The sequence below is a fragment of the Gouania willdenowi genome, chromosome 5 (genome assembly GCF_900634775.1).
Source record: "Gouania willdenowi chromosome 5, fGouWil2.1, whole genome shotgun sequence".
NCBI lineage: Eukaryota > Metazoa > Chordata > Actinopteri > Blenniiformes > Gobiesocidae > Gouania > Gouania willdenowi.
In genome coordinates, this window is record NC_041048.1 from 15,606,609 (window position 1) to 15,623,357 (window position 16,749).

The 16,749-nt window shown below is 36.7% G+C and overlaps 1 protein-coding gene across 1 annotated transcript; it reads left to right on the forward strand.

Annotated features, from left to right (window-relative positions):
- Positions 1-4,090: 4,090 nt before the first annotated feature.
- Positions 4,091-14,492, forward strand: gnb1b (guanine nucleotide binding protein (G protein), beta polypeptide 1b). The gene is made up of 11 exons (XM_028445852.1): positions 4,091-4,436; positions 8,878-8,987; positions 9,071-9,109; positions 9,189-9,295; positions 9,455-9,518; positions 10,807-10,969; positions 12,067-12,133; positions 12,212-12,413; positions 12,559-12,775; positions 12,908-13,023; positions 13,475-14,492. Exons 2-10 carry the CDS (start codon positions 8,931-8,933, stop codon positions 13,012-13,014), a joined length of 1,023 nt encoding a protein of 340 aa, XP_028301653.1. The 5' UTR covers positions 4,091-4,436; positions 8,878-8,930; the 3' UTR covers positions 13,015-13,023; positions 13,475-14,492.
- The last annotated feature ends 2,257 nt before the right edge of the window (positions 14,493-16,749 follow it).

Below are 16,749 nucleotides of genomic sequence, written 5' to 3' on the forward strand. Positions count from 1 at the left end.
AGTAATGTACAACTATATATACAACAATAGAGCACTAAAAACAATATTTTCATATGATTATTGATTAATTTGATTTTTGACTACATTTCATAGCCTTGGCCATATATATTTATGGTATTTGTGTGAGACTCTGACCCCTCACCAGCCCAACAGAACCGTACGTTCTGCCCAACACCACCTGCTTAAAGTGCCCAGGTCACGTTACAAACAGTCAGGTGATCGTACTGTTGCTGTGGCAGGTCCAAAACTCTGGAACTCGTTGCCGCTTGAGTGCCATCACAGACCTGCCCCTGTTCAAAGCAAGGCTCAAGACTCACCTGCTTAGAAGGGCGTTTGACACATAGTTCTGTGGCACTTGTAAATGTGATAATGATCTGTTTTTAATTATATATTATGCCTTTTTTAAAATGTATTTTTTATTGTGTACAGCACTTTGGTTAACTCTGGTTGTTGTAAAGCGCTTTAGAAATAAAACTTGATTGATCTTTATACTGTACATATTGGCATCACTATGTGAAATAAGAGCATATTTTTTCACATTCATCTCCAATTAATTTTCAAAAATTCTAACCATAAATTGTAAAAGAAAAATACATCATAAAAACATGCACTTTAACTCCATCCAACAGAAAACAAATGGACATAATCTGTTATGCTGAAGTCATTACATTTGAAACACATAAAAAGGTATTTCAGCAGGAGAACTAGAACTAGAACTCAATATACAAACAACAATGCATATATTTTGAATCTCAGTATTAAAGATCAAGTAATACATGGACCAATTATTCAGGATTTAAATGGGGCTTTGAATAAACGATTAATACAAAATTTGGACTGATAGATCTTCTTCTTCTTCTTGCGTACACTAGTTAAAATCACTCCTCTGTTATTCGTGAACGGATCGGGCTGAAATTTGGTAGGTATATCTATCGATGTGTACGCATTGACGCTCGAAGCCAGATTTTTTATTTGGGGCCCAAGGGGCCCCAAAAGAAAAAGCAAATCGATTTCTCATTTATTTGTTAGTCAAACATTACGATGGTTGGTGGTACTGAATCATTGGCACATACCAATATATAAATTGGGCCCATTACCCCGTACATGTCACGGGGGCCCGCGGGGGCCCCATTTTTCTACTGACTACTCCTTTGTTAGTTCTCATTAGATCGGAATGCAGTTTGGTATGAACACTCTATCAATGAATATGATGAGTGACTTGAAGCCCTTTTTTTTAAAATGGGGTCTGGGGGCCCACCGCCCATTTCCGGTAATTTCCAAATTTATGGGAACATAGTCGTGTGATATATTGTTTCAAAGGTAATTCATTGTAGATTACGATTACGCCTCACACAATTCGATTTAGGGCCCGAGGGGCCCGGGTACCCACCGCCTTTTCTGGTAATTTCTACATTTATCGGAACATAGTCGTGTTATATATCGTTTCAAAAGCAATTCAACGTAGACTACAATTTTTCGTCGCACAATTTGATTTGTTTTACTCGGTGGAACCGAGTCATTTGACTGAATTCTCCGTGCTATTCGGCACGGAGATGTTCCGCAGGCCCGGCCGTAGTTGATCCAAACTTGTTTTAATACTTGGTGCTGCATATGGCTGCTTAATGTTGGTGCGCACTGTTTTGTCTTGTTTTTGTTGTATATTGCGTCATTATTATTATTATGCTGTTTCTGTTTTTTGCACAATCCACCAAATAATTTTCCTTGTATTGTTAAAACTCTATTTTGCAATAAAACTTTTCCGATTCTGATTACGGAATATCCACTCTGTAAATGTTATTGTAAAGATTATGTTGTGTCCTACCTTATTTTTTGTTGTTATTTTAGGATTTAAGCATTAGAAGATATTTTGTCATTAGGTGCATGGACATGTACGTAACAAACAAATATTTATACTGTGTATAAATATTACCAATTTTTTTCATTTTTACGACCCAAATTTATCAATTTATATCACAAAGTTCTATACAATAAGAACACAAACAGATAAATAAGCAACAAGTGGCATGAAAACAGCCTACTTGCTATTTCCTGAAAAGTGCAATTTCCATTGAGATAAACAGATAAAAATAAATCTAAGAAACAGGCTCTTGTTACAGAGAAGAGGGACACACAAAACACACAATTACAAATGCATACACTTGTATTTAACACATAAGTTCAGCATGTTTGCTGATTAAACAACATGTGATGATTCACAAACACTAACTAGAAAAACAAACTTTTTCTATTCACATTCAAACACAGTTAGACTAACAATCACACACCAGATTTATTATTCAAGCAAACAGAAAGTAAAACAAACTTGAAATGTGTGTGGAGGAAACCAGAATACACTGAGCAAACCTATGTAAGCACAAGCAGGGGAAGAACGTGTACAATTCCAAAGTAAAGTCCACCATGGAGTGCAACTTCATGGTTGTCCCAAAAAAGTGGGACTTGTATAGTTGTATACTATATTTGTATATGCCAAAAGAAACACACAACACTGTACAGTTACAATTGAACAAAAGTTGCATTGGCAGACATGTCAAGGCCAAAGTTGATGCTGCACAGTTTTTGCTCACAAAGAATTTAGCTCTTGGTTTTGCAGAATTGTGATACAAATGTAAAGCCATAGACTCAGACACAGTGTCTTCACTTCATCAGTTTTAAACAGTGCACCATCGAGCAGCACTGAAAGGACTACACATCAAGTCCTGGGTTGTTCACCCAAATATAATTTACTGAAACTATACAATGCAGCAGGAAGATGCTTTTAATAGTTGGACCACCAAGAAACGTTTATTGACCCCCAACAACAAAATTAGATGTCTGCTTATGACTGTTAAGTTCATCTTTTCTTAAGAGTATACCCTTAACATCACAAAATCCAGATGTACATTGAAATTTTGGTGAAGATGATTTAAAAAATTCGTGAGTCTGGATGTCCATGTACATTTTGAGGAACAACCTTAAACTTTGTTGCCAATTCTTTATCTCTTCTTGGTTCATTTATGAACTTCCTTACTTTTTGGAATCTAATATAAATATTAAATATTGAATAATACAAGGTGATTAGAATGGATTCCAGGCTCGTTTTTCACTTGTGCCACTGTAACAACCTCTCTGTGGGAGTTTCTCTCAGTTACCCAAATGTTAATTCTCTTTGAATAGGCTATATTTAGCCCATTTTATTAAAACAATGAATTTATCTGTGACGTTTAGATTAAATTGAAATGCTCAAACAGTGACTAAATGTAATATAGTCTTGGGATTTTATATATTTGACCCCCTGGTTCCCAAAGTGGGATATGGGTACCCCCAGGGGTACGTGAATGAAAATTAAAAACACTGTGACAACATTGGAAACTACAATATAAATAGTGCAGCTAATGCTAGGTTAATGCTAATGCTAGGCTAATGGTATTGCAAAGCTAATGGTAGGTTGATGTTATTGCTAGGCTAATGCTAAGTTAAAGATAATGCTAAGTCAATGCTAACGCTAGGTCAATGCTATTGCTAGGCAAATGGTAAAGCCAGATTAAAGCTAATGCTAGAATTAAGGATAGTTAATGTTAATGCTAGGCTAATGCTAAGCTAAGGCAGGACTACATGCAAATTTTCTTTGGGAAGTGCAAATATTCAAGTTATTATTATTATCATGTATTATTCCACAACAGGATAGGTAAAATTCAGGGACACATTTCACAGTAGTTCTACATTGTATATGACATTGTGTTTATTAAGTGTGCAGTAGGGGGTACATGGCTTCAGGTTAAAGGTGTGAAGGGGTACAGGACTGTGGAAAGTTAACCAATTTAAATTTTCAGTAATGGGTACTATTGAAGTTAAATGTATCATTTTTAGGCCCAAAGCTTTGCATCCTGTCTTGGGATTACTTAGACCAGTACTTAGGTTTTTAAAAGCCTCATTTGGGATTTTTCCTTCCTTAAAGTCATTTCCACCTCTTGTCTGAATTTAACCAGTAATAGTTATTTTTGCAGATCCAAAGTGGATGGTTTGTTCCTGTCACTGCTGCAGTGGGGTTTCCCGGCGCTCACTGCAAGGTTACCGCGCCCATCTGCTCGTTCGCTGCCCCGGACTCAAGCCTGACCACGGACAGGACTGACGGTACAAAACCGGCTGGAGGGTGACAGCAAGCAGTGGCGTTGGACGAGCTGAAGAGCGAGCACGGATTAGTAGTTGATAGTCTTCTGCGCAGGCCGTGTCTTCGCTGTAGTGGGTGTGAACCCCACCCCTCCCTCCTCGGTTGACTGGCTGCTGGTCACACTGGCTGCTCCGCTGTAAACTCCGCTAGCTTGGCTGAGCTAGTTAACAGTGCTAGCGCTGTGCTCGTTGATGCGTGGATCGGAGGGTTACACCGTTCTGTCATCCAGTCAATGCCAATACACAAAAACAGGCGCAAATTAACTCAGGTAAGGTGAAAAATAAAGACTCACTTACACACTTTAAGGTTTTTGCAGCTGCTGGTAATGCTAATCGCTGATAAATTGTGGCGGAACTGAAGTGCTCGGGGGTGGGGTAGCAGTTTAGCAGTTAGTTAGCAGTGGTTAGCTAACGATAGGCTCCCTGTTTTACCGTAAGCAGACATAAGATCTAAGGTGCTAGGAAATTGCAAAAATGGACCCAGACTTACTATATAATTGTAATCAAATCGCGTTGCTATTTCACCTGTAAATATGATGTAAATATTTTGCCTGCTAATGAGTTAACCTTACTGCTAAAGCGAGCCTCGGCCTAAAGTGCAGAGGTGGAAGGGCCAGGTAATCCATATCTTATTGGGATCACATTAATGATGACCTATTGTCGTTATAAACAGAAACTTTACATTTGTAAATACATTATTGTGAGTATCGTTGCTGTCACTCGATGGCTGCACGGGAATGGGTTAGAACAATACCCGCCCTGTGAACACATTAATGCCTATATATTGGTCTTTGGCTGCACCAGAGCCCTAAGCTCCGGTTGCTTATTTTACTGAGCTATTTTACACAGAAAACTCACAACTATTTGTACAAGTAACGTGTTGAACAATCGTTTGCATTGCGGTTTTTTTTATTATCCCCCAAACAAGTTCCCTGCAACAAGAGCAACGCCTTAACTCGGGTTGGTGACCCTGTTTTTGTCCCACCAATGGCTATATGTGCTGTTCTTTAATTGTCTTTTTAATCCACCGATGGATCGTGTTTGTTTGTTTTTCCTACTCAAAAAGAAACCATGGGCCCTGGTGGTGCTTTCAGTTGCTTACTGAAGTGAAACAGGCCATCGGTGGCCGACCTTGCTTTTTTTTTTTTTTTTTTTTTTTTACGGTCTCGCATCAGCACAGGGGAGGAAAAAACCCGAGAAATTACAGTGACGCCTGGTAATCAACTCAGCAGTGCAGCGTTAGCTTTAACAGGATTGTCAGGATGCAGATAAGCGGATTTCTGCAAGGCCAGCTTCAACATGTACCTGCTGTCGGTGCTCTGAGTGTGAGCTAACCGCACAGCACGGTCTGGAAGTGCGGAAGAGTGTCCGCCTCGTCTCTAAAAAGTAGCTGTGATTACTTCATTCCGAACTGCACCTTTAGCTTCCGTTCGATCTTTCAAATTGTTTTCAAATTGTTTAAAAGCGGCTTATATACCAGACGTTACTCGAGCACGAGTGGCATCGCTGGTAATAAAGTGCAATAAACAGCTGTATTGAACAGTAGCTTTGCTCTGCCTGCAGGCCTTCCCTGGGTTAGCCCGCTAGCATCATGCTAACTAGCAGACAGTAGTCTCAGTCTGCAAGATGGCGTTGAGCTGCATCCTCTCAGGGTTTCATCAGCCCAAGCACTTGGGTTCATGTAGAGATTAGGGTTAAGATACGAACATGTGGAATTGTCTGTACTCTACCTACATCTACAGCCCGTGAAAAGCAAACCAAACATGAAACAACTGAGCAGCTGAAACTGTAAAGGCTTCCCTACAGACATTCAAATATAATGCAAAAACAGAGGACTTATCCTAACAGTGTTGTACGCAAATCAATGCTCCACACACTGGGACTTAAGTCAATGAACAGTGCTGTGCAAAAAAAAAAGGGAAGTGTAAACTTGTATTAAGTAATATGATTCATGTTATTGATGTATTATTTAAATTTATATAACAGTGTATTTCCCATCAATCCATCCATTTTCTATACCTACTTCCTTATCCTCAGAGCTGGATACTAACCCAGTTTTTTCAGCATGAACAAAGGTACACAATACACGGGGCGGGTCATTGCTTCACTGCAGGGCCAATGAATGTATACGACTTCCCAAAAATGTCAAATATCATTGAGTTCCTTGCATTAATGCTGATTGTACAGCACACTGACTGCATTAGGATTGTGATTTGACATGCAGCTGTAAATCCATGCACTTTCTCAAACTAAGTGCCTGTATTTGTGGCGTCATCCTTTAACGATAAGAAGAACATATTTCTAATGTCTGCACTGGCTCAGCAGCTGTTTGTTAGTGGGCATGGGTAGGATTAGAGCTTCATTGACAGAGGATTTTAGCTTTTAGGATTATAGGGTCGCTCAGTGATATTGCTGTTTATGGCTCTTTTTTTTTTTTTTTCTATGATCCAGCTTTAGACCTGCGAAACACTGTATTATCATTATTTAACACTGGAAATAAGCTGGCTCATCTTCCGGCCACTGATGTTTTCTAAACCGACAAACAGTTTTAAATGTAGAAAACATGAGGGGTAGCAAAGAAGAAAGCATCCTTAATGGCCAGTGAGCTACATCCCACCACTGTTTGCTTCTGCTGAATGTTTATCATTGTGGATTTATATTTAGCTACACCAGGGTTTGTATTATGCAGAGCATATATAAGCTACTCAGATAGATTTCTGTGTCCGTGTGTGTGTGTGTGTGTGTGTGTGTGTGTCAGCTGACCCTGATCAGGCGCTTGGAAAGGAGAAGTGATGAGGGAGAGGATCTCCTTAACTGTAAGCACTGAAAGAGGTCATCAGGATCCATGCTACTTATCAAGTGGTTAAAACTTAAAATAGGGCCATTACAAAAAGTTAAAAATCCCATTTCAAGTTTTACAGTTTAGTCCAACAAAAAAAGTCATTTGCTTTGTTTACTTTTTATTAGGGATGACCCAACTTTTTAATTTCCGATATGATACCGATATTGCATCCTTGTGTATCGGCCAATATCAGTATTGGCCGATACACAAGGCTGTATATATATATATATATATATATATATAATTTAAAAAAATACTTATTTTGTAGTGTGGAATGTTAGAAAAGGTTTGATCAAGTGATGTCACTCAAACAGAGAACAATAGTCAGGAATAATAGGTATGAGAAAAACTGACCCATTTATTATTAACCAATTGGTTACTTAAATTTTAACCTTCAACATAATATCTACAGTATTCTACAATTGAATAAAATAAATAAAAAATGAATTGCCAAAAAAAAAAAAAAACAAAATCGGAAATTTTAATCCAATATTTGTTTTCAGGCTGATATCAGATCGAAATTGGATCGGGACACCCCTACTTTTTATCAGAGTTTTGATTATGACGTGGGGGGGGGGTTCTGATGCATTTCAAAATAAAATCTTTATAACTTCACATTCTAACAAAAATAATTTCAAAAAGTAACTTTTAAACCAGCAGCAGTATGAAAGTGTTCAGTTTACCCAAAAAGCTGACAATTTATGTAAAGCGAGAGGTAACTATTGACATGAATGTTGTTTGTCAGTAAAAAAAAATTAAGTATGCACTTTTTTCAACTGTTAGACTCGAGTATATATCAGCAGATGAAGATTTTCTTGAAAGTATTTTTTATTTATTTATGTATTTTTTAGTCTTCCATTAAATGTTTTACCCACGTAAATAGTTCGTCAAGACAAGGCCAGCTTTTCCTATTGTTTGTTAAACTTGGTCAGTAATACACACATGTATTACATAGTATTGTTAAAAGTTAAGTTATGCAAAATGTCTTGTTTTTTTTAAAAAAAAAAAATTCTAATTAGTTTACATTTTTGGTTATACAATAATACATTTGTTTTCTTTTGCATACACCATTTTAAGTGTATGTAAGTTTTGTTCTTAGTAATTCCTCAAAACACAAAGATAATTAAAAATATTTAAATGTGTTCTTAATTACAATTCAATTTGTTTTTTTATTAGGTGACAAAGATTTGTGTTGTGACTCACAACACCAGTTTTTTTTTTCATTTTATATTTGGTTATGATTCATAGTTTTGTAGCGCTACCATGCATTTATAGTTTCAACAAGTGATAATGTCAAATCCTGCATTGGCGAGATTAATTATTTGTAGTTGCACATATTAGATGCCTACCGCATGAATAAATATAAAAGTAGAGCGAAGAAGAAAAAGTCTATGGCTGGAGTTATTGGTGTATCTTGGTTTTCTTTTTGAGATTGTTGAGAATGATTTGTCCAGTTTTTAATTGGTTATTTATTTGGTTTAATATCACATTATATGATATTTTTGAAATGGAAAATAACATTTTAGTTCTGTGTATTTAAAGAGATTTTAGAATATTGAAACAGGATGTTTAAAGGATGTTTATTTATTTGATGAACTGTCCATGCCCCGAGGCTGGGAGTTGATACCAGTTGTTTACCTGGTTACATTTCTGCGTGTCTAGGGGATTAAGGTCATGATGATGAGATGATAATAACGTAATGGTTTCATGGAAAGTCATTCCTCATAGGGATTCGACTGGGGATCTAAATGTGTGGTTGGATTTTGTTGTTGGCATTGAAGGAGGAAGTTAGGAGTGTTGTCTGCTTACATAAACACTACAGTACTGTAAATAATAATAATCAATGTTTATTTATTTATTTTTTTTAGATTTTCAAGTGTCCCTGGTTGTTGGAGTAAGGTGAATAAAGAAGCCAATTAAAATGAGTGAACTGGACCAGTTACGCCAAGAGGCAGAGCAGCTCAAGAATCAGATCAGAGTGAGTAACATGTAACCATGCTAACTATTCTCTTTTAGCACAACAACATCATCTGTAATTGAACCTTTTTTTGTCCCTTTCAGGATGCCAGGAAAGCATGTGCAGACGCCACACTATCACAGGTGACATTCACACTATGTTTATTCCATTATGTTTAAAAGATTTTAGACGTAATTTAACATGGCCATGGATGTTTTTCAGATTACTGCTAATATTGACCCTGTTGGGCGAATCCAGATGCGTACAAGACGAACGCTGCGGGGCCATTTGGCTAAAATCTATGCCATGCATTGGGGAACAGATTCCAGGTAAACTAACGTTTTTTTAACTGTGTGCCATTTTTGTGTTTCGCTGCATTTGTCTATTTCCTGATGTAATAAATGTAGCAAAACCATAATGGTAATTACACTATGGTGCTTTTATATTCTGATTATGTTTATAACAACATGGTTGTATTTCTACTTTAGGCTCTTGGTCAGCGCCTCTCAAGATGGAAAACTCATAATTTGGGATAGCTATACAACAAATAAGGTAGGCTATATTTGTGAGGCTGCTAACTACAGTAATGATTTAGGTTGTTCTCTTTTTTACATTTCTAAAGCATTGTATTCAACTCCTCTTTATATTAATGCACCTACCGGTAATTATATTGCAGAACTTGTTTTGTTTAACCTGAGCCATCGCATCAAAAAGGAATTAAGCGGGGGAACCCCTTGCCTGTTTTACCAGTAAACTGTAACATTAACAGTTTACATGTTTCAAGTAATACCAAAAGACTATTTTTGCATAGGCCGAGCCAGTTACAGTTTGAATGATTTTATTCATTAGTCAAATTTACAATATGAGTATATGGTACAATTCATTAGTTTTTTATTGTTTTAGTTTAGTTAAATCTAGTCATAGTCACTCCAGTGTTGCATATTCTGACTACTTTTATTTAGTGTTTGTTAAATATTAAGTCATCTAAGTAGGGTCTCTCATTTTCTATTTGGTTTTTTCAAATTTTTTCCCCCGCTTCAGAGTACCCATTTCTGTTGTATCTGCTTTTCCTAATTTGTTACATAATAAACATCCCCAAATCATTCCAAAAATGCATAAAAGGGATAAACGGTATGTATGGTCAAATCTCGCAAGAGGATTAAACATTTGCTACTCTTTCAACCACCCATTTCACAGGGAAAATACGATGAAAATGCATTATATTCTCCGAAAAACATGATGCAAGTGAGGATATGTTCCATTTCCGTTTCAGGAAGTTACTTCCGTGATTCCCCCTACCTTTGGATGTTTCAAACAAATTGATCTTTCCTCATTTCCGGGGCCTAAACTGCTGCTTCCTCTGCTCACTGTAGTCTGTTCCTCCAACAACCTTATGGTTAAATATCCTAGAATTTGTAGCCAATTTGTTTTTAAAATTGTGGTGTAGTGTGTAGTATTTTATTGGATATTTGCCGTTATATATACATAATTTTGGATTTTACAATAATTGGAAAACAGAGTGAAATATTTGCCATTGGGAGAAAAAGATTGCTGTCATGCAATTGTACAGATGTAGCTTCCCTTTACAAGCAATTTTCCTAACTGGAGGAGTTTTATTATAATGTATCAGCAGGTGAGGAGTGATATTTACTTAGCACCACGCTGTACTTTTGTTTGATTTGATCAGTTTCACTTACTGCCCACAGCACATTGAGTTGCCTTGTGTATGAATTGCGCTATACGAATACATTTGCCTTGCCTTGCAGGGGTGTAATTGTATGCATCAATACATCAAATAAATATACATATGTTCTTGTGTTCCATTTTTTTTCTGTTTCAGGTTCATGCCATTCCACTTCGATCTTCTTGGGTCATGACTTGTGCATACGCACCTTCAGGAAACTACGTGGCCTGTGGTGGCTTAGATAACATCTGCTCCATTTATAACCTGAAAACACGTGAGGGGAATGTACGCGTGAGCCGAGAGCTCGCCGGGCATACAGGTAGATCACACTGGAAAGCCTTCACATTAAACAAAGAGGGGGAAACATTTTAAACCTTAACATTAAAATAAAAATATATAGTAATGCTTCAGTAGGGTCTGTGCTCCTGATGCATTTCAATCTAAAAATTGACCTACCAGTGAAAAGATAAATAATACGTGTTGGGATAGTTTGAAGATTTTGCACAACTCTAGGGTTGAATGTACTGTATGTGTTTTTTTGATGGGTTATTTTTTTTTGGTCCCGTCAAACAAAGTCAGGTAAAATGTTGAATAACCACTCTGACTCTATACTGATTGGGAAACGGTTTATTTCAGCTTTTTAAAAAATCAGGTTGCACTGTGAAGTGATATGCACATCATAGACATCGGAAAACAATATTTACTGTGTGATATTGTAGAGACGCACAACATGCAGTATTGCACATAAGCGAGGACCATCCTGACCTAAGGCTTGTATTTTAATGCTGTGTACTTTAGTAGTAAGAGGTAAATGAATTATTTATTTGTTGTGATTCGTCCTCTCAATGGGACTACGTGTATAAATAAATTTGAAATAGTAGGAATACATTTAATATTTTCAGCAAAGAAATGTTTTAAATATTTTTTATAGGTAATGCAAAAATGTGGCTATTAACAGTGGTTCCCAAGCTGGGGGGCATGCCCCCTAAGGGGAGCGTGACGTCCAGACAGAGGGGGCCCTTAAATGGCCTTTCTGAACCTTGAGCATGAAAACATTATTTATCACTGTTCTAAAATATGTGATTGTAAATTTTATGTTATTTTATTGAGATTTGAAGAAGAATAGTTCACATTCCATTTTTTTTTTACTTTTTCCCATTTTGTTGGGGGACGCAGTTTTAGAACCACTGATCTGGGACATTTTTATTAGAAATATCGTGAAGGGGGGATAGTGTTCACATTAGAGCTAGTCAATGCAGATAACATGTGAGCTAATAAGCTTGTTGATTGGTTGGTGTAGTTGAATTTCCAAATGATTTATATGCGTTTTGCAAAGTGTGCCACTAGGGTATGTCGTGTGTATCTGCTTTGCATTTTCCAATGATTTTTTTTTTTCTGTGAATAACATTGTTTCAGGATACCTGTCCTGTTGTCGCTTTCTTGATGACAACCAGATTGTTACGAGCTCTGGAGACACCACTTGGTAAGTACAATGTTGCCTTTTTTATGAAACATTCTGACAGCAGAGAAAAGTCTCATGTATACTTTTCTACTTTTCCAGTGCGCTTTGGGATATTGAGACTGGCCAGCAGACGACAACATTTGCTGGACACACTGGTGATGTCATGAGCTTGTCACTGGCCCCTGACCTCAGATTATTTGTTTCTGGTGCTTGCGATGCCTCTGCTAAACTCTGGGACATTCGAGAGGGAATGTGCAGACAAACCTTCACCGGCCATGAATCTGATATAAATGCAATCTGTGTAAGTGCCATTTTATAGCACCACTTTGATGTTTTTTTTGTTTGCATACAGTGTTTAAGTGCTCTTACAGTTTTTTTTTTATTTGTCATGGTTTTTCCCTAAGTGTATTTTCTTGTGCTGTAAATACGTATTTTTGTGATTCCAGTTCTTTCCTAACGGCAATGCTTTTGCAACGGGCTCCGATGATGCCACCTGCCGGCTGTTTGATCTGCGGGCTGATCAGGAGTTAATGATTTACTCCCATGACAACATAATATGTGGCATCACCTCTGTGGCATTTTCAAAGAGTGGCCGCCTTCTCCTGGCAGGATACGATGATTTTAACTGTAACGTGTGGGACACATTAAAAGCAGATCGCGCTGGTGAGAAACTGAATTATGATCTTAAAGTGAAACACACGTTGGAATTTTAGATTCTTGATGCTAACTTTATATCATTATCTTGATATTTTATTTGTTTGATCACCTTCGTATTGCTGTGGCTCATTCTTTTAGGAGTATTGGCTGGACATGACAACCGCGTTAGCTGCCTGGGTGTGACTGATGATGGCATGGCTGTTGCAACAGGATCCTGGGACAGTTTTCTGAAGATCTGGAATTGAAGCCTGAAGGTTTTACTTAGTTTTATCACATTTCTAACCCCCTTTTTTTCAGAGTTTCTCAGAGGCGTCTGCTGATTGCTTCGATGTGACCTTATGAGTTCTTTCTGGGCGTGGCCAACTTGACAGTTCTGTCAGGCCGGCCACGCCCCCTGTTGCCTGATGGTCTCTAGAGAAGAGAACCCCAGGTGTAGGACGTCAAAGCGATCAGCAGACACCTTTGAGGAAGACTGACAGTTGGCAGTCAAAACATGTCAGGAGATATAAGTAAATGTCCTGAAAAAAGTTTTCTGAACAAATGAAATCATAACATATTAACTTTTTTTGAGCTTTTATCACCAGACAATGTGTTGCAAGTTACAGATTTTCTTTATTTTATTAGAGATAAATTGACGTCAAGCACATACAACATTGTAGCTTATGTAATGTTGAATCAATGACGAGTCTGCCCTTTGTTTCTCAGATGTTCTTTAACTCCAAAGTTGACTGGAAGACCATTACAACTTGAGAATTTTCCACAGCATCTTCTACAACACTGTTTAAACTGACTTGGACACCACAAAAAACGAAGGGAAACCAATGCCTTTCCTACACAAAGAAGAGCACAATTGTTTATCACCTAGTACAGAACGGATCTCCTGTGGTATCAAATCAGAAACTTGTGCATTCCTTCTCGGACCATTTTATGTTACCTTGAAAAACAACACTATCATCCCATGCAAATGTGTGCGTCTTGAAAGCAAATGTTGGAGTGTAATTGTACAAATTATTTAACTTTTTTTAAAAAGATTTCTATTCCGATGGTTTGTTATTCTTGCTGGCTTTCATTTTTTTTTTTTTTTTTTTTTTGGTCATATTTCTTTAGTGGTTTTAAATATGTTTAAAATACAGCTTGTCTTTCAAATCCAGGTAAATCATATAAGGCAGATGAGAAATGCGCAGAAGTAAAAAAAGCTTGGATCATACCACACGAGCAGCTTTTCAAAAATGTCCATAGTGTATTTATATACTAGCTGTTTTGTTTTGTTACAGCCTTTTGCACATAAAGCTTTGCCTCGAAACTAATACTATGTTAACTAACCCTGCACATGCTATAAGTTATGAATGCTCATTCCAGTACAAAAGGAGTACTTTTCGAGTAATCTATCAAATAACCCCCCCTTAACTCTCAGACATGCATTTGACTTTTCCTGTGATGGAGTGGGGTAACAACGTAGTTGCTGATATAACAAGGCATGGCTCAGTTTTCCTATATGAAAAGGGGGTTTGTGTTTGGTATCCACTTTCTGTGAATCACCTCACCTGACTAGACAGACACTTCCTTTGCTTATGACTGCAGTTGCAACTCTTTGAATGAAATGTACAAATCAATGTCTGAATCTATTGGTCGATTATTTTAAGTTGAGACACTTAATTTTGTCTGCCATGAGTTAATTTAGATGTGCATGCTGTATACTTGCTTTCATTGGTGCAAAAAATAAATCTTACTTTTTTCATTTGTTTTCAAAAAGGAGAGAAACATTGATTGAACCCAAGAGACTTTTTGGTTTTTTTTTTAGTCCCAATTTTACAGAGAATATGTAAATCTACTGACAACACTATGCACCGGACTACGCAAGAATGCAGAAAAATCTAACATTGACTGCATATATAATGTAATTTGTGCTTAATAAATCTACTGAGGCCAATTTTGGTAACAATCCTCAATGACTAGTTTGTCTCTCCGTTGGAGCCTCTCTCCAAGAAACAAAATTGTCCCTCGGAACCATTCATTATAAACCTTTTCTATTTATTTTAATTCTTTGTCTTAAATCATAAAATCTGAGCATCAAAATGATACAATTTCACAGAATATGGAAGCACTTTTATTAAAGTTCACTTTTCTTCCCCTGAAATGATGTACAATAAATGTGATGTATTTGTGTGTGGCCACAAGTGAAAATGCAATTCAACTGAGATGGGTTCTTTTTTTTTTCTCTCTCTCTCTCTCTCTCTCTCTCTCCCTCTCTCTTTCTATTACTATTATAGAGCTCTGCACCCTTATGTACCTTTTCACTTTTTATATTTCATTTCAGTCTGTTGGTGTTCCACGGTGAGCTGGATGCAAGATAGATACTGTACTAAACTGTACTGTTATTGATTGAAAAAAAAAAATGTAATAAAAAGCTGTTTGAGATTTCTGTTTCATTGAGTTTTGAAGACAGAGCTAGACAAGATCTAGTCTTTAATCCTTCAGATTTCTTTAAAAACATAACATAACGTTGACTTATTTGGGCAGTGCAAACATGCATGAAAACCTCAAGAAATTTGGTATTATAGTGTGATTGTCAGTGTGTTAAACATTTTTATGTTCTGCTGTATTCTATGTAAATAATAGGATAAATGATGGCATTTGTACATTTACGTGGGTGCTAATGATGTAATTTTTGACGTGTGATAATGTACTGTCCAGAACAAGCCTATACCATGTGTAAGAATAGCCTAAAACCCATCCAAATTAAAATATATTCGATTAATATTTTTAAAGATGAACAGCAGATTCTAGTGCATTCCAAATATATTTGGGACTATTTTTTTTTTTTCAGCATCATACAATGGAATTGAAAATAGACTGTTTTGAATAAGGTGTATCAATAACAGAACAAAAGGTCTAAGAATTAAAACACCTGCCTCCACTTTTTTAGGGATGTTAAATGAAATGGCAGTTCATTTTATACTTTATGTCCAAGGAGATGTATCATCAAAATAATACTTTATCAATCACATTTTCAACTGAATGAGTGGAAACATTAGGTGTAACCAAACTATCTGTACATTTGTAAAAAGTATTTAAAGAACCCAGAAAACTATACAAAATAAATGTACATTTCCCTGATTAAGACATTCCTGCAGGTGTCGCAAATGTGAATGAGAACAATTGGAAAGCCAAAATCACAGGAAGGCTTTGATTTTAAAAGAATGTGTTGTAGGTCTTGGTCTTGTCTTGGACTCGAGCACATTTTTCTCTGTCTTGTTTTGGTCTCAGAGTGGCCGGACTTGAGATTTTCCCTGAAGACAAGCACTGATCTGCTATTCTACAACTTTGTCAGACATATCACACCTGCAAAAACGGGGACATCAGTCCATCTTATTTCCTGTCAGAAATACATCTAGTCTGAACACATACTTTAGGCCACATTCACCTGGCAAACATCTTATTTTTAGATATTTAAAAATAATTCTGGACTTATCAGTAGCTTTTAAATACATAGGATTTATTTCTTTGCAAGAGTTTAGTTGAACAAATTAGTGAAGTTTGCATGTTGTGCTTTGAAAGAGTTGCAGACACCTTGTTTTTGTCTGTCAAAATGATTCAGAAGAAAACTAAAAAGCAAATTGTATTTCACTGTTCAACATTGCCATGCTTTTTAAGATATATATATATATATATATATATATGTTTTAGTCTTGTCTCAGTCTCTACTCTCATTGGTCTTGTCTTGGTCTCGGTGCATTCTGGTGACTGGCAAGTCTTGAGTATATCACTATCTGTCAGTCTGTTTAATGACTTGAAGTTGTCGTTGAATCCAATGATAGCCAACCAACTATAAAAAGCTGCAACTTGTGTAAGAATGCCCAAATCATAGTTAATTCACAATAAATCTGTTATGGTGTGCCATAAAAGCCAAAGTGCTTAAGATTCAAAGTGTTTCTTATCATGTGCACAGTAACTAAACATGTTTCCCTGTACACTGAAAT